Source organism: Arabidopsis lyrata, assembly GCF_000004255.2.
Source record: "Arabidopsis lyrata subsp. lyrata unplaced genomic scaffold ARALYscaffold_2, whole genome shotgun sequence".
Taxonomy (NCBI): domain Eukaryota; kingdom Viridiplantae; phylum Streptophyta; class Magnoliopsida; order Brassicales; family Brassicaceae; genus Arabidopsis; species Arabidopsis lyrata.
Window position 1 is genome coordinate 12943499 of NW_003302554.1, and position 18460 is coordinate 12961958.

General features: G+C 30.0%; 5 protein-coding genes across 5 annotated transcripts; 3 read left to right on the forward strand and 2 right to left on the reverse strand.

The window, feature by feature from the left end:
• The first annotated feature begins 2587 nt into the window (after positions 1–2587).
• LOC9323236 lies at positions 2588–4066 on the forward strand. Its single transcript, XM_021010005.1, has 3 exons — positions 2588–2900; positions 2979–3187; positions 3593–4066. The coding sequence occupies exons 1-3, from the start codon at positions 2808–2810 to the stop codon at positions 3894–3896; spliced, it is 606 nt and encodes a 201-aa protein (XP_020865664.1). The 5' UTR covers positions 2588–2807; the 3' UTR covers positions 3897–4066.
• Positions 4067–4456: 390 nt separating this feature from the next.
• On the forward strand, positions 4457–5781 carry LOC9323237 (reticulon-like protein B14). Its single transcript, XM_002887126.2, has 5 exons — positions 4457–4688; positions 4780–4966; positions 5049–5178; positions 5261–5330; positions 5465–5781. The coding sequence occupies exons 1-5, from the start codon at positions 4598–4600 to the stop codon at positions 5632–5634; spliced, it is 648 nt and encodes a 215-aa protein (XP_002887172.2). The 5' UTR covers positions 4457–4597; the 3' UTR covers positions 5635–5781.
• Positions 5782–6767: 986 nt separating this feature from the next.
• Positions 6768–7380, forward strand: LOC9323238. Its single transcript, XM_002887127.2, has one exon. It carries the CDS (start codon positions 7020–7022, stop codon positions 7218–7220), a length of 201 nt encoding a protein of 66 aa, XP_002887173.1. The 5' UTR covers positions 6768–7019; the 3' UTR covers positions 7221–7380.
• Positions 7381–7488: 108 nt separating this feature from the next.
• LOC9323239 (transcription factor bHLH109) lies at positions 7489–9098 on the reverse strand. The gene is made up of 5 exons (XM_021034134.1): positions 8449–9098; positions 8306–8374; positions 8153–8218; positions 7912–8064; positions 7489–7843 (listed from the first exon to the last, which is right to left on the reverse strand). Exons 1-5 carry the CDS (start codon positions 8704–8706, stop codon positions 7805–7807), a joined length of 585 nt encoding a protein of 194 aa, XP_020889793.1. The 5' UTR covers positions 8707–9098; the 3' UTR covers positions 7489–7804.
• A 3206-nt stretch (positions 9099–12304) lies between these two features.
• Positions 12305–13304, reverse strand: LOC9324713. The gene has a single exon (XM_021035783.1). It carries the CDS (start codon positions 12783–12785, stop codon positions 12369–12371), a length of 417 nt encoding a protein of 138 aa, XP_020891442.1. The 5' UTR covers positions 12786–13304; the 3' UTR covers positions 12305–12368.
• Positions 13305–18460: the final 5156 nt, after the last annotated feature.

An 18460-nucleotide genomic window follows, 5' to 3' on the forward strand; every position in this document is an offset into this window, starting at 1 on the left:
ATTTTTTTTTGTATAATGTACAGAATTATCATTCATATATATGTTGGGCATATACAATAAAGTTAGAGATTCGAAAAGTTATTCATCGTACCACTTTAAAATTTTATTTTCGTTAAATTGTGTGTAGTCATTAATTTCCACATTATAAACTAATCAAATACTTTTGATTTGGGAATCTTGCAAAATGTACCACTTTTTAAAAAGTGGCTTTTAAAATCTACCACATTTGGAAAGAGTTTTCAAAATCTACCACATTTCATTGCCACATGCAAATTGTGGACGAAATTGCCCTTGATGGTGATAAACTGGTGTGTCAGATAAAGGGACAGACTGCTGTGTCAGATAAATGGACAAGTTGCAGTAAATGTTGCACGTTTACAATTGCATATAATTTTATTTAAATAATATGTTATATGGGGACAAGTTCTGATCGAATGAGTAAATATAATTAGATCGGGGATAAATTCATATAGAATGGGTAATAGAATTAGATCGAGGACAAGTTCAGATCGAATGGGTAATAGAATTAGATCGGAAACAAGTTCAGATCGAATGAGTAATAGAATTAGATCGGAGACAAGTTCAGATCGAATGAGTAATAGAATTCGATCGGGGACAAGTTCATATCGAATGAGTAATAGATTGAGTAATAGTACTCGGGGACAACTGGATCATTTTGTTATTTTGCAATAGAAGGAAAAAAAATTCAATAATCCGAGTAGGTGAAGACAATAATGCTCAACTAATCTGTGGACCAAAATAGATGGTGAAAAATCTAAATAAAATTCGAAACCCTTAAATGAGAACTATTGGTGGATAAGATGTGGGATTCATGATAATAGAAAGATGATGAAATCGGGGAGAATATATAGACGCAACAGAGAATTTCCAATTGGGGACAAGATATGGAGACAAAAACGAAAGTTAATTGTTTATTCTCAAGAGATATAATGTTTCTTGGTTAAAGTGCACGTGTTTCGAGGGAGAGAGATAAATAAGGAAGAGAGATAAATAGGAAAGAGAGATAAATTGGGATGATAAATAGAGAAGGTAAAATGGTAACTCTACATCGAAATGTGGTATGAGTTAAAAGAAGGGAAAGAATGTAGTAGATTTTGAAAGGAATTGGGAATAAGCAGTAGATTTTGTAGTTTTTCCTTTTGATTTGACGAAGGTTAGTATTTCCATTAAATTCAATTATAGTAAAACCTTTGGCCAAGTACTAAATTATCTAATGGTGTTCTTAATATCAAAAACAAATAAAATCTATTTTTTAAATGGTATCAATATTTTGTAGTGCTAAAATATAGTATTATTTTTCTCAACAAAAATTATTTTATGTAAATTTAAATATTTTTCATATGACCATTAACACGGCATCATAATTTTCAAACAAGCATTAACACAATATCATATGATCTTAAGAAAACAAACTGATTTTTTTGCCAATAAAAAATCTTATCTTATCCAAGTATTCATATAAATTTTGATTTATTTTAAAAAATATTATCTTATAATAAAACATATTTTACTTTATCTTTAAAAATAAGATTTTGAAACGCTTCCGCATAAATAAACTGAATCTCTTTGATTACTATAACAGTAATCAAATTACTTAATATTAATAGTGACTCATTTCATCATTACTAGGAAGTCTTTGGTTTTGAAATACATTAAAAGAACAGTTGGTTTTAATTTAAATATTCAACTTGATAGTTTTTTTAAATGTATGTTTTTAATATCAAATTTTCATAATTTTGTACATAAATTGGATACTTTTTACAATTAAAGGTTTTGTGATTTTATTGCATTCCAATATATGAAGTTTAGTCATTAGTTCTTCAAATCTTGCAAAAATTATTGCACATATAATTCAGTTTTTATATAAAATAATTTAGCCGTCAAGTTCTTTATTTGGTCCGACAATCAAACCCTAAATCTCATATATATATATATATTAAAACTGATAAGTTTGGAGGAAACCTTAGAAGTGGAATAGTTTCTCTCAATTTATTCATTAGCCAATAGGCTTATTTATACAAGAATCATAACTTGATTAGCAAAGTCTTTACATATATGATAATAGGAAATTTACCTATTTAACAATAAGAATATATCATACAAATGTTAACTTTCATTTCAAGTCGATCTCGTAATCCCCGAGATCTCCTAACAAAAACCATAATATTCTAAACTTCATAGCGATATCGCAAAAATCACACAAAAAGAAAATAATGAACATTTACTAATTTAGTTTTAAAGACCAATATCAAAGACGGCTCAAGTTTACAACTTGTTATGTATAATAAACTAAAATCTAAAACTAATTGTTATACTAATTTTTTGCAGGTATTGGTGACTGAGAAAGACAAGTGTGACCGACAAAATTAGCCGTTATCCAGCTATTCCGGCAGTCGTATTGATCTTTTCTACAAAAAAAGGACCTGAAGAATCTTTCTTCTCTTTTTATTGATAATTAGTATTACTCTATAGTCTACACGACAAATCCAACAAATGGTGTTTTGAATCTTTTGATATATATCTCCAATCAAATATCTCCCAGAATTTCCCTACAAAACATTTGTAAACCACATTGAAAAAAAGAGAAGCTTGAATAATGATTAGATGGAGACACTTTGACATTTAAGACATAAATATTAGTGTTCAAAAATCGAAGAAAAAAAAGAGAAAAAGTAAAAAACAAATATCGTGTTATAAGGACACTTTAACGTTTCTTCACTTGACCAAAGCTCTCTAAAGATAAAGACAAAAGAGTAAAGAGAGAAGAAGCAAAGAAAACCAAATCAATGGCGGTTTCCGTTTCAATCCTCACCGTCGTCACTGCTCTTCACCTCCTTGCTTTCGTCTTCGCCTTCGGTGCCGAGCGTCGCCGTAGCACCGTAACCATTCTCTCTCTCTTACTAATTTTGTCTTTTTTTTTCCGATTTGTGTTTTGATTCGTGTTTTTTTTTTTTCAGGCTGTGCCGGTGCCGGACCAGTACGATGAGAAGACCTTTTGTAAGTACGGAACTGAAGCATCGACGGTATACGGTATGTCGGCGTTTGGGTTACTTCTTGTTAGCCAGGCGTTGGTTAACGGTGTTACTAAGTGTCTCTGCTTTGGAAAGGGTCTTGTTACTGGTACTTCTTACACTGTGTGGGCTATTGTCTTCTTCGTTGTTTCTTGGTAAAGTTTAATCCTTTACTCTTTAATTGAATCTTTTGTGCATCAAGATTTGAAATTGTTATTTAGCTACCAAGATTTGAAATTTCTGATTAGGGGTTTTGAAGTTTGATTGAGAGTGAGCTAAATTTCCTCTTTTGAGTAAAGAGAATTTGTGATTTCTCGATAGCTTTCCTGAGATATCGATAGTTGTAGGCTTGTCATTATCGCAATCGAATATTCTATATGTGTACATGCTCCAAGATAGAGGATTATTTGGTTGTGATTTAACCAAAATATGTGGATTCTTGCAATTTGTGATCTAACAACAATAATGACTAGTTAGTTCATCTATATGTTGGAGTAGTTTTGTTATTGTGTAAGTTGTACTTATTGTCAGAATCCTTTTGGGTGGAAACACTTCTTCAGGATAAGCTTTTTAGGAGCTGAGGCGTGTTTGTTGGCTGGATCAGCGAGGAACGCGTACCACACTAAAAGTGAAGGTATTTACAAAGGGAAAGAGATTTCGTGTGCCGTCTTACCCGTTGGGGTCTTTGCTGCTGGAGCTGCTTTCACTCTCATGTCTTTGATTGCAACCATTCTTTACTACTTGGCTCATTCTAAGGCTGACACTGGTGGATGGGAGAAGCATCAGAACGATGGCATTAACATTGGTATGACCACTCCTTCAGATGCTCCAAAGCAACAGAATACTGAGTTCAACAAGGTCTAAACCAATTTCTGTTTGGTCTTATGTTGGTACGCTTTTAAAAACAGGGTAAACTATATAAACTTTTATGTTGTTTGTTAATTGTTCATATTAACTTGTGTTCTCAGATGTAAGATGTGTTGTTGGCTTATGTATGTCTATCTATGAGAAATTTGGTTTGGCTCAATCATCATCATCCTTATTTCCGTCTCCGTGTCCTCACAGAAAGTCAATATCTAACGTGGTCTGGTCCGACTTGACCGTGGACCAACCCTTGTACAACATGCTTCATTGGATCTGGGCTTAAACAAAAAAAAATATGGGCTCATATTGGACTGGACCATTAAATAGGCCCAATGATTGCATTCTTAACATTCCTAGCCTCAACTTGGGGAATATACTTGCATGGGAAAGGCAGGGTTTACCAAGAGCTATGACCAAAATGTTGATAACTTTTTGGAATACATTTTTGATCATTAGCTCAAGTTATGAAAGATTCTCTACGAGATATAAAATATATTCATGTAATAATAAAATGGTGAGTTTTTGCAATATGCTAAAGCCATACCTTTCCCTTTTTCTCAACTCGCTTTCTTCTTTATGAATCCAAGAACAAAACCTTTCTTATCCTTAAGAGTTCGGAACTATATAATAAACCTTGAATCTTAGACCTTAGCTCACAAAAAAGGCTACAGTTGTTTCAAAACCCGAAACCAAACACAATTATGGCGGTTTTTGGATACGAAATGGATGAACATAGAGCTTCTTCATCGAGAAGACGAAGATCTTTGTACCACAATCTAGGAGGAGGACGCTGTAACATACATTTTTCTTACCCTTTTCACATTAATTTTGTTTTCTTTAAATCTTTCTTTTTCTAAAGGATTTTCTCTTGAAATACTTGTAGTTGCTGATATAATATTCTGGAAGAACAAGAAAGAATCAGGAACAATCTTGGCGGTATTCACATTGATATGGTTCTTGTTCGAAGTGGTTGAATATCCTTTCATTACTTTCATCTGCCAGATCCTCTTGCTATCCATTTTCATCTTCCTCATTTGGTCTTACATTGGCTCCTCACAACTAATCCAGAGGTAAAAAAACCTTCACACTACTTGATGCTTCTTTATATATGAATCAATCAACAAAGCTCTAAAGAAACTTCATTTTGGGCAGTAAACCTCCGAGTATTAATGATCTAAGGATTTCGGAATCGACTTGGAGATTCTTGTTCAACAAGATCAATTGGTTCATTATCAAATTGTATGATATCTCTAGTGGCAAAGACTTCAGACTCCTTTTTCTGGTATAAATCAATACACAATTTCATTTTAATTATTTCATACCAAGATTCTTTGGATTTTATAACCTGTCTCATTTCGTTTTAGGCCGTTGTTTCACTATGGATATTATCAGTGGTTGGAAACTATTTCAGCTCTCTAACTCTATTATACATTGGTGAGTCTTTATGAGGTTATCTAACACACTTACTGGTTAAGATTGTACTTTTTCCAAAACTTTTTCTTTTTGGTAAAAGCCTTTCTTTTTAAGTATGTCTTTAATTACAAACACTTTTTGGTGTTTTGGTTAAGTGTTTGTGGGTTTGGAGACAATACCGATGTTGTATGAGCAATACGAAGAAGAGCTGACTTATGCAGCAAGTAAAAGCGGGAGGGACATGAAAAAGCTCCTAAACAAATTCAACTCCAAAGTCATTAACAAGATCCCTAAAGCTCAAGCTAAAACTAGGAGGACTATGTAATGTAACTTTATGTATATCAATCTTCTGAATATCTGCACATATTGTTACATATTAAAACCTTATAATAAGTCTTTGTTCATGTAATCATGAATGTTCATCAGGAATTCAGGATTCAATGGGTATGGATCAATATATTTTCGTTGTTTATGGAAGGTGACTCAATGTGATTAGAGCACATCCATTGGGGATGTTCTCAAATTTGAGTATCTACCAAAAAAATAAAGAAAAAAAATATTAAATTGAATGAGTATCTCAAAATGTTAAATTAAGATACCCATCTAAAAGTATCTCAAAGTATCTCATTAGAAATACTTTTGGATGGATATCTCAACATTTTTTAGATACCCAAAATTTGAGAACCTCCCCAATGGAGGTGCTCTTAGAATAATCTTTTTTAAAAAATTGTTATTACTGGCCATCACTATTTAAGCATGAATGGTTTCTTCAAAGTCTAGGAAATATTTCTTGTGCAATGAAAATGTTAATACCAACTTTGGTATAATCTTCCTCAAACGTTAGCTGTTAATCGTGAAAGTTATCTTATAACTCACGTACAAAAATTTATAGTCTAAATTTTACAATTTTTGAGGTCCAACTTTATTAGGGATTCAACAGATATTCATTCGTTTCATTATTAGGCATCTGCTTTTCTGTATATAAAACGCAATACCTCTTTGGCTTCGTCAAGGTCACAAGGGATGTTGCTTCACATGTTGATGTCTTACTATAAAGACTCGTCAAGGCTCATCTATTTTCTTGTCTGTATTCATATTTTTTTTGCGTGAACCAAATTAAGTTAACATACACCTCTTGGCTCTTTGTTCGACTTTGTTTTTTTTTCTATTTATCTCTTATGCTTACCGTTCTATTTTACATCTTTGCATTATTCCATAATCGTTTACTATTTATTCGCTAGATACTTCAAATCGTTTTAGGTTACTAACTGGACCCTTCAAATCAATTTTTTGAATCTTCAAATAAAGGTCTCCGAAATATTTTCTTATATCCATACATCCAAAGTCCAAATAGTCATTTATGTATGTAATTATGTCATTTATAGTGCTACTTTCTAATTTTGTTCTACTTTATGACCACTTTTAAAACTCGCTATAAATTTATCTTTTGATAGCTAAAAATTTTGTAATTAATTTTTTTAAGACAATCAAGTGGTGAGATATGACGAATGGCCGAACACACAATTGGTAAACTAGCTTGTGACCCTAGAGTTAAACCAAAGGGCAGTATAAGAAAGAGTCGTCGCATCTTTTTTGGTGACTTCTGACTCGAAAACGCAAAACCACACAATTGAAAAATATGCCAATTACAACTCTCTTTATCAACTAGTCTCAACAAATGTCCCAGAGCGATGCACAAAAACTCTTTCGATGGTGAGAGGAGAACTCGCGGTGGTACGGGCGGCGGGTAATGGCGAAGTCTTACTCTACATTTGGGCAGCTGTTGTGGCTCTCTCCATCATAGCAACCTTGATTTTCTCATGTAGCGACGGAGCTTCAAAACCTCACACTAACGACGATGTCAATGGCTCTGCTTGCGCTGCTGGCTGCGGTGGTGGTTGTGGAGGTTAAAGGGGAGGCAGTTTTTGTTCACTTTAGTAACATTTGAAGATAAACCATATATATTGGCTTCTTGCTTTAATAAAAAGTTAAAGTGTAGTGTAGATAATGTGTAACCAATGAACGTATTATGCTTCTTGAATTTAACATGTTAGTGATCTAATTAGTTTTAGATAATTCAAGATAAAATGAATATTGTGTTTTTCTTTTTACCATTCCAAAATTTTAGTGACCAAGTCGTCCATGCGCAGAGCTTGCCTACAATGGAATCGAAACTAGTGTTGTAGTAATTTTTTGGACAAACGTACCATCACACGTAACTTAACATCTTTGTTATGTTTTATTTAACTTACAACAAAGAAAAAGGTTGAGCAAAACAGAACATAACAGAGGACCAACGCTCAACAAACAGAACATAGAAAACAAGTATTTTTACATATTGTGGCATCAAACTAAACTTTACACATGAAAGTAACTTGTCCTTTATGTATGTATATATATCTATGTACATATCTTAGTTTACAAATACATTCTATATAAACAGAAACGAGTCTAAAGCAGGATGGTCTTAAAGAGCCACATAGCTAAAGCTTGTTTTAAGGATGAGTTTGATTTGGCGGCGCTGTCTCATATACCTGTGATGAAGATTTGATGGCAGAAATCAAAATCTGTTGAATCAAATCAAAGTCAAATTGGATCAAACCTGATGATATTGCGGGATATAGGTCATGTTTTGCTGAGGCATCATTGGAACTCCTGGCGTATAATAGCCCCAAGGCGACATACATGGTGCTTGAGCTGCTGCATAAAATGGTGATGTGTAAACCGGAGTTGCTGTGTATGCCATATACATAACCTGGACCACATCCACATAAGAATTTTATTAATCCATACTCTAAATGGATATATGTAATCAACTAAATTAGATATAGCTTAATGCTTACATCTACTTGATATTTTAAACTTTTAATGTATTCAATGATGTGTTCAAGCTTCGATGCAAGGTCGGGCTGTAGATAAACACACAAGAAACTCGATATTCGAAATATGATATTGTATTTGACTCTAATATATATATATATGGAGTAACAATTAACCTTTGGGGAACGATTAGGCATCATCCCCTGCAAAATATCTACTTTATTGTTAATCTCCTTTCGTCTTTTCTGCAAAGTTTAGATAGAAAAATATAAATTAGCTTGGGAAGCACGTAAGAGAAGAAGGAAAAAATCATCTTCACCTTCTCCATCATCATACGATATTCCATGGAACGTTGCCGTTTAGCCATACGGTAACTTTCCTCGTCTTGCTCCTCGCCGTGTTTCTCATGATCACTGTTTTTGGTAACATCTTCCGGCTTTGAACTCGAGTGAGCACCGAATATCTCTTGCAATGGGTTTAATTCATTATGATTTTCTGAACAAAACGAAGAAATTATATTAGAAATCGAACATTGTTCTTCTTCATGAGTACCCTCTTTGTGGTTTTTTATCTCCATTGAGGATTTTGAGTTTGTGAGAAGTGGAGAGTTAAGGAGAAACTAGTGAAGCCAAAAGCTATATATATAGGGGACTAAGGGGAGATACAAGAAGCTGCTTTTGAAAGTTGCAACAATTGAGCGGGAAGAACAATGATGATTTTGCTTCGTTCCATGGTTTTCTCTTAACAATTTATTTACTCATTTTCCATTATATTATTATATTTCTGTGTTCCATATTTACGCACATCCATTAGACAGAAGAAAACATTGATTTTTGTTGTTTACTTCCATTTGCTTTCTCGTTCTTTCTTGAAAGTCTAAGAACAGCAGGGAAACAAATAGTGTCATTCTTGTCATGAACGGCAGTCCTTAGTCTTTAGTATTTTTCTTTTTCTCAAGGTAGCTATGGTTACAATAAATTGCATTAAAATTGAAAATAATTTATTATTTAGTTGGTAAAGAGAACAGTAAAACTCTTATTTCAAGTTAGAACAAAAATTACATATTTCCACATATATATTTAACATTTATTTATTTTGATTGACAACAAGATAAACTTTCCATTATATCAACAACATGCATGGACAAGACATGCAAGGGCAAGAAAATGTTTCTAGTCAGAATTTTTTTTGGACCGGCTTAACACTGAGGAATCTAGCTTCTGATGTCATATTTAGAACGTATGTTAGTATATATTTGTCGAGTTACGTGCCACTTCAATAGTTATACATATTTTAAACCATGCACCAAAATCGTTTCATATTAACATGTGCTGATCATAGATCATTCTCGAAAAGCTTCGCCATTATTACCCAAAATCATTAAACCTTCGTCTGATTACTTCACTACAAGAAATATTTACATTATTAGCAAGAGATCAAAGATATTATATGTCATTAATAGTGTTTTCATAAACATTGTCTTATGCCCCTGTTATGGTAGACCCCCTACATACGATAGCGTGTTTTCCGTATGTTATTATAGAGCATTCTACCATAGCATTAGACAAACGCTTTGATATAATGACTTTTTATTTTTTATTATTATGTATTAAATCATTTTTCGTGCTATTATAGATATTTTCTACCATAGTGTTATTAAAATGCTTTAATTATTTTATAGCACCTTTTTATACGTTTAATACGTCATATGCAATTAAAATGAAGCTTCATTGCGACGGGACGTTCCTTTAAGGGATGCAGCGCAAGCTTTTGCTAGCTTTATGGTCTTTGGAATAACTATCTTTTCTGTACAGGTAATATTTTAATTTGGGTTTTTTGTACGTATCTCTTTTTTTTTCTTAAACTGCATATATACTCAGTACTCTCCTTTCTTCTTAGTAAAAAAATAAAATAATAATAATAATTCAAGGATTAATTTTAATATCGCTTATATATTATTTGGATAGAGAGATGATTTCATGAAAAAAAAAAAATCTGATTCTCGCACTTAAAATTTTAATAATAAAATGTTATAGTTACATGTGACCATAATGTTTGCCATAAATTATAAATTATTATTTCGTTACAAAATTTATTTATACCTCAATATTAAATGAAAGTTTAATACTTGAATTAATTAGTTTATTTTATCAAAAACAAATTCATTAATCGATTTTTTATGCGTACCAAAAAATTGCGGATCAAACATCTAATCAAAAATATATGCAGAGTTATTTTATTTTATTAAACTTTCTTACAAATTATAAACATCAACAAGATAATAATATATCACTTATGTTTATCATTCTAATAATTACAAAATTTTCCTTTATCATTCTTATTGTATTTTATTTTAGATATAAATATATTATTTTAACACATTAATTTTTCATTTGTGTTCGGAACAACTAACCCTTAGGGGGTTTAGAATCTATAGATTTCTTCTTGGTGATTAATGTGATTGAAGTGAATTTTAATATGATGTTACACAATTGAACTGGAAACGATAACGTTGCATTATTCAAACAACCAACATTTACAAGTTTACGATAACAATATACTATACGTTACAACATGGCTACATGAGTACACTGCGATAACGAACGACAAAAGAGCAAAGCCACACACAGTACTAGTTTCAAAAACAACTCCTTAATATTAACAACAAACCACATTATTAAAGAACTCGATAGAACCGGTCTTTAATACTAAAACATGAACCTGTCTTATGTACATAAGCTTCTTATAGTTACATCGGCTTTGTCGTCTGTGGTTGATTATTGTTGTTGAATCCCTGTAAATTCTTCATTTTTAAGAAAGAAAAATAAAATAAAGCAACAATATAATCAACAATCACAAAAATATAAACACATGAATAAGAAAACAAATTAAAACCTGATAAGTGGTATAGGGTACAATTGGGTTGGCGTAGCCGCTAGTTTCTCCTGGTGCCGGAAAGCGATTGTAATACATCATGTAATGTGGAGAGACATAATTATAAGGATACACCCATGGTGCCGGAATATCCGTCACCATGCCCATTGGCATCATTGGACCATACATGTTTCTCCAATAATTCTGCATTGTGAAATATTGAGTTTAGTCATGATAAATGGTTTTCTTTAATTGTTGCTCTTGTCTAATCAGCATGTGAAAAAATGACATTCACTTAATTATCATATAACATATGATAAATTGAATTAAACAAAGCCAATGAAAAAGAAAAATTTGAAACCAAAAACAACATTTAATTTTCTTTATCAAAAAAATAATATTGTTGGTTAAAAATGTTAAAGAAATAAATTTTTTGAATTCAATACAAACCAAAATATAATTAATTAACTAAATTTGTTTTTTTTCATTAATATTCTTTCTTTCACCGGAGAAACCTATATGAAACCCTAAATATACATGCATGTCTTGAGATAACAACAATGTGACGATTCAGATTACTTACTTCTATCCAAAGCTGCGTCTCCCGTATTTTATCGATGATATACTGAAGGCTCGAGTCTAAGTTTCTCTACAGGTTCATGCGGATAATAAATTAAAAACAAAGCAAAAAGTTGTATAAGATCAGACCCAAATTTGTTTTTCATTAGCGTTCGTTTTTACGTTTTACATGTACAAGTTAAATCGTTGTATTAAAAACAAAACGTACGATATTTTGAATTAAAGACATATATGTTATAAGTTTCAAACACAAACGGGAGAAGAAATTTCTTCTTATACCTATGTATATGAACAAAATATTTTAATTAGGTAAATACATGCATGTATTAAGTTGTATTTATAACGATTAGATGAAAAACATAGAGGCAAAAAAAAGTTGGTATATATGAACCTTTCCATCACAACGTGTCAACTCCTTCAACGTCTCAATTTTGCTATTAATATCTTGACGTCTCCTCTGCATGTTGAAAATCAATTTAACAAAACATTGAACAACGTGGTCAATTTCATTGAGAGACACGCATTAAACAAATAAACGTGTCCTCACCTTCTCATTGATAATGCGAGCTTCATTACCACGTCCACGTGGTCTCTTACCAAGACTCTTGCTTTCTTCTTTAGCAGCCTCTTCCTTCTCCTTACCCTATATAAGAACGAACAAAGTTCGTATTAAGACATCACCTCATACATACATATATCTTTTTCTTCTTTTTTTTTTTTTTTTTTTTTTTTCTTTTTTTTTTTTTGTGGACCAATTAATATACATATTATATTTAAGAAAACCAACTACATAATTACCTTCTCTATCGCTTTTTGTGTATATTTCTCTTGATCCTCAATAAGGTTCTTATATCCAACTTCGGCTGGAGCATTCTCCGGTCGACACTCGTTACCGCCATATTCAAGAACCTTCCATGGCTCAGCTGGCACATCAATGGCCATCGGTCGGGCCTCATGTCCTCCATATTCAAGAACTTTCCATGGCTCAGCTGGCACATCAATTGCCATCGGTCGAACCTCCTGGCCTCCATATTCAAGAACCTTCCACGGCTCAGCCGGTTCATCAATGGTCATCAGTGTAGACATGGTCATTATCGGGCTTCTTACCACCGGATATAGACCATCTTTAGGTTCTGAGTCAGCAAAGGATTGGAAAAGTGAGGACCAAAACTCTACGGTATCTCGATCGGTGTCCATATTCATGATAGCTTACTAGCAAAGTGTGATGAAGAGTTTGTACCAGTAGGAAGAGGTATTTATAGGAGAGGAAACAAGAGCGGGAAAGAGGGTGCTCGACTCAAACTTCTGTCGGAACTTGGATCATATTACTATAGGATTTCTATTTTGTCGTTTGAATATATATTATATATCCATCTTGTTTTTATGTTAATTTCCTTATCCATCAGTTTGTGTTTTCGTTATTTATCCAGTTTTCCCACTGTTGTTAACTTTAATAAATTGGGAACTTGATCAATGAAATCCGATCCAAAATTACTTCTCACCAAGCTTTCAGAACGATGAGAAAAGTTGTATTTATAAACGATAGTTTATGTGAAATAATGTAGTTAAACCAATATATTGACGAGATAAAAGATTTTATAAAGCTCTTCAAATGAATGTTTTGAAAAACATAAATTAAGTCAACTGATTTCATGAAAATAAAGAACGCAAAAACAAGATGGATGTTAATTGCATATAGCTTTTTCAGAGCGAAAACCGGAAATTTAATATAAGGAATTGGAAACTTGATTAGTAAAATCCAATCTAAAACTATTTCACCCAACAAAATATTTGTAAGGAATCTCACAAATACACTCGAAAGTTCATACAAAAGAAAATACATACTGATTTAAAATTTAAAATTGGTTCACTGAGAAATTCATATATAATTTTAACAAAAAAAAAAAGAAATTCATATATAAATATTACACTCTAGTTTTAATTTAACGACACTAAATTTTATGTATAAGATATGGATGTTCTAAAAGTAATAAAAATTCTAAAATAAAAATGTACTTCACAAAAAAAAATTATTAAAAGAGAGATATTTTGGATAGAGAACCAAATTTTCTATTAAAGTTACGCAATCCAAGATATGTGAAAACTCTTATCAGTTGATTTGATTCAAGATATGTGGAGATTTGTTTTTTTTTTTTAATTTCAATTAAACTCTTACACTGAAATCTTAAATATTCATTTTCAGAGAATATATGCATTGATTGGTAACCACTTTACGAAGCGGTACAAAGCGTTACAAAGTATACAGTTTTGACAGTTACCAATTACAAAAGCGGTATCAAAAGCGTTACAAAAAGTTTGACTCTCAGCTTTTTTGTACAGCTTTTTCGTACAGCTATTTCTTATAGCTTTGCACTATTCCGAAAAAGCTAACAGCTCCAGCTAACAGCTAACAGCTTTTGGTTACCAATCAGACCCATAATTGCTTACTAGATTTCTAATTTTATTCCTAGCAATTACTAATTATAAGAATTAATGCTGACACAAAAAGAAAAAGAAGAATTAATACAATATATAACACGCTGCTATTTGCTATTTCGATGGAAAAAAAGATTTTCATAGTTCTTCCGAACTGGAAATAAGAGTATAACAAAAATATTATGCTAGATCATGCATTATTTCTCTTACTGAATGCAGATATACTCATATACCACTAAACTATAATTTTAATTAACGACAACAATTTTTATATATCAAATATTTGTGGATTTCCATAAAGTAACTAATGGTAAGATACAAATCAAACAATATGAGTTTTCAAGATATATAAAATAGAAATTCATACTTACAGATGTAACTATTAAATCTAATATTAATTTAACGCAAATACCTTGTATATATCAAATATTGATAGATTTTCTAAAGGTAATTTAATTCTAAAATACAAAGTAAACAAAGCATACGTGTTTTCAAGTGAAAATAAATTTAAATACTACAAAATAATTAAAAATAAGAAGATATTTTGGCAAATAAAAACAAATGTAAAAAATGACGTAATCCAATATATGTGGAGAATCTTATAGTTGATTTGATCCAGGATATGTGGAGATTTTTTTTTTTTTGTCTTTATTTTAGTTGAACTTTTAGAGTGAAAATGCTAAATTATCATTTTAAAATATTAATAGAATTTCTTCCTGTATTCCTTATTTTATTAGTAAAATTACTAATTAACGCTAAGAACTAATAAAATATTAAACAGGCTGCTATTTGGTATTTTCATGAAAATAAGATTTGCATACTTCTTCAGAACTGGAACTAAAATATAATAAAAGTAGTATTTTACTGAAACATTATTCTTTCCTGATTAATATAACACTTTTATAGTTTATTTTTATAATCTTACGAATCTTGTTCACAATAAAATTTTGTATTTATAAATTAAACGATAGTTTATCTGAAAAAAATGTAATTATAAACCATTGTATATATTGATGAGATCAAAGATTGTATAAAACTTCAATTGAAAAGTACACTGATTTCTTGAAAACAAAGAATACAAAATTATGTTTATGCTTTTATTTGATGTATGAGCTCGATGTACGTAAGCCATTACTTCTGCTCATAACAACTTATTAATAGTAGGAATTGGAATCTTGATGAGTAAAATCAAATCTAAAATCATTTGACCAAACAAATAAAATTCAAAATTGCTTCACTGAGAAATTCATATATTTCATAGTAATTCGTACTTTCAGATATAAATCTTTTTTTTTTTTTTTTTTTTTTCAGATATAAATCTTAAAACTATAACTTTCTATATTATAGACAGATGAATCTTGTAAAAGTAAAAAGCAAAATTCTAAAATAAGATGTACATTACAAAAAAAATTATTTAAAAAAAGAGAGATATTTTGGATAGAGAAAGAATTTTTTTAATTTTTTTTTTATGCAATCTAATATGTACGGAGAGTCTTATCAGTTGATTTGATCCAAGATATGTGGAGATTTTTCTTTTCTTTTATTTCAATAGGACTTCTACACTTAAATTTTAAATTATCATTTTCAGATATTTATAAAATTGCTTACAAAATTTCTTATTTTATTCGTAATAATTACTCACTCTACAAATTACTGGTGCCAAAAAAGAAAAAAATAATTAAAATAATTTTTATCAGGCTGCTATTGATATATCCATGGAAACAAGATTTTCGTAGTTCTTGAGAACGGGAATTATTAGAGTATAACAAAAATATGATGTTAGAATCTTAGATCGTGCATTATTTTTGTTTTAGTGAAAATCTTAAGACTATCATTTCCGTAAATACTAAAAAAATATTTTAGATACTTGATCTATATATTTTTGGATAACCAAAATATCTGATCTTTAGGCGACATATGTCAAACATAAGCTGATATAATATTTATGGTTACTCTTTTTTTTTTTCTATTTCAAAGTTTAATCTCTATATATATGAGAATTTTATATTACTATTTTTAGTTTTTGTTTCTTATGATTAAATTCTTTAATTTTGGGTTTTAAAAGAAAATTCTATAGTATTGATTGTAGTTTAAAGTTTCTTACAAATAGATAGAATTTTAACTCAACACAACTGAAAATAAGAAATATGTGTTTTTAATTTTAACTGAAACTAATCTTGCCAATAAAGTAAGATTTTATAGAACAAATATAAATATAAACAAAATGAGAGATATTTCAGGAGCTAAAGTAGTAGTTTAGTAGAAATTGTTTAAATTATTGGGAAAAAACAAATATAAAGTTATGTAATCTAATATGTACGGAGAGTCTTATCATTTGATTTGGTCCAGATATATGAAAATTGAGTTTTTTGTCTTTACTTAATATAACTTTTTATGGTGAAGTTAAAAAATATAAAAAATCTTTTTGTAATATTTAAAACTTGCAGAAATATTAAATTCAAAACACAGTTGTTGAAATTACTACTGCTAAGAAATAAGAAATAACAAAAATATTAAATATGCTGATATTTCGGCGTATCCGACGAGTTCTTGATCATCCATTTTTCTTCAAATCATGGCTTATTTTCTTTTAACTAAATCATTATTGTTTCATGATCAAATGTTTTTCCATACATATTGGTTTTCGTATTTCTTCTTCATGGTTAAGAAAAATGTCTCGAAACGATTGTTGAGGGTCCCTGGGAATGGAGGGCTAATATAAGGAAGATAAAAAGAACATAACAATACATTTTGAAGGTCATACTTTAATCCAAAATAAGGATTCTAATACTATTAACTGTGATCGTTTTTCTTCAAGGTTATACTTTTACACTAAAAGTGTAATATCATTTCATAAGCACTATTAAAAATAAAAATACCTGACGACTGACGTTATTTAAATTGAAAAAAATAATATAAAAATGTAAAAAGTCTAGAATCAAACAAGTAGATGCATATTCAAGTGACAACAAGTATTTACACAAACAGATTATAGATATAAAGATATATTTTTAAATAATGTGTGGTTGACAAAAAAAAAAGATATAAATATATATTTTAGCTAATAAAGTAATAAATATTTACTAAAAAAAATTTGTAAAAGATTACGTAATCCAATATATACCGAGAGTCGTATCAGTTGATTTGATCCAAGATATAAGGAGATTTGTTGTTTTTGTCTTTATTTCAATTAAACTTTGGAAGAAAAAAAATAAAATTATCATTTAAAATACTAATAAAAAAGTCTTATGTATTTACCAATGCTAAGAACTGATAAATAATACAGGGTATTTGTTTTTTTCCGTATAAAACAAGATTTATAATAAAAATAGTATTTTAAACCATCTATGATTTTTCTTTATTGAAAAATGTATTGTTTCGTGAATTAAGTCTTGTAAAATTTTCCTTTTCAAATTACTGTAACACTTTGATAATTTATATTTAATGAAAAAATATGTTACTAACCCAAACTTAGGAATCCAAATTCACATGTAGAGGGCCGGGGAGCAATATGATATGGATGTTTCGACATTAAAATATTTCAAAACAAAAGAAATTTTGACGAGTCATTTTATAATTATATAAGAAGTTTTTTTAGATGATAGGAGATAATCTAGTAAATCTGACAAACAATACACTTTGAAAAAAGCTTTGAATAAAGAGATAATATAGTAAATCTGATATTTTCTCTTGAACGGTTTACACTTTTACTCTAATTAAAATGTTAAGAACAGTGTTTTCATTTCAGAACAAAACAAAATAGCTAAGATAATTTCTTTTACTAGATTTCCTTTTCTTTTTCTTTTTTCTTTAACTAGAAAACTAAATATAAATTTATGGTCAATTTTTTTTTATTTTTCTAATTCAAAATATATTCTCTCTATGCGGGTTTCATATTATCCGGATCGGATCAACTTTTTCATGTATTTAAATTTAAAATTCTTATGATTTTAGCTACTTCAATATTATTAATGATGGTAGTTTAAGAGCCTCTCACAAATACATACTTTATTATTGAATAGTTTAAAATTACTTCACTGAAAAAAAAAGAATACTTCACTTAGGAATCAAAACGACAGAATATGAATTTTGGGCAACTGAAACAATAGATGTACGAAATGTTCATGTGTATATTCATGGGAACATATGTTTTCAGTAAAAAAATTGTAAACTAATTACCAAATGCAATGATTAAAAAAGAAAAAAGTGGAGAGATAATTTTAGCAACTAAAGCAGTAGATATTGTTTAAATATATATTTTTAAAAAACTTGTATTCAAAAAAGTTACGCACTCCAATATATATGGAGAGTCTCATCAGTTGATTTGGTCCAAGATATGAGGAGATTTGTTTTTTTTTTGTCTTTATTTTGATTAAATTATTAAGGTGAAAATTTTAAATTAAAAAAAAAACATATTCTATTTTAAATTTTTTAGCAAGAAT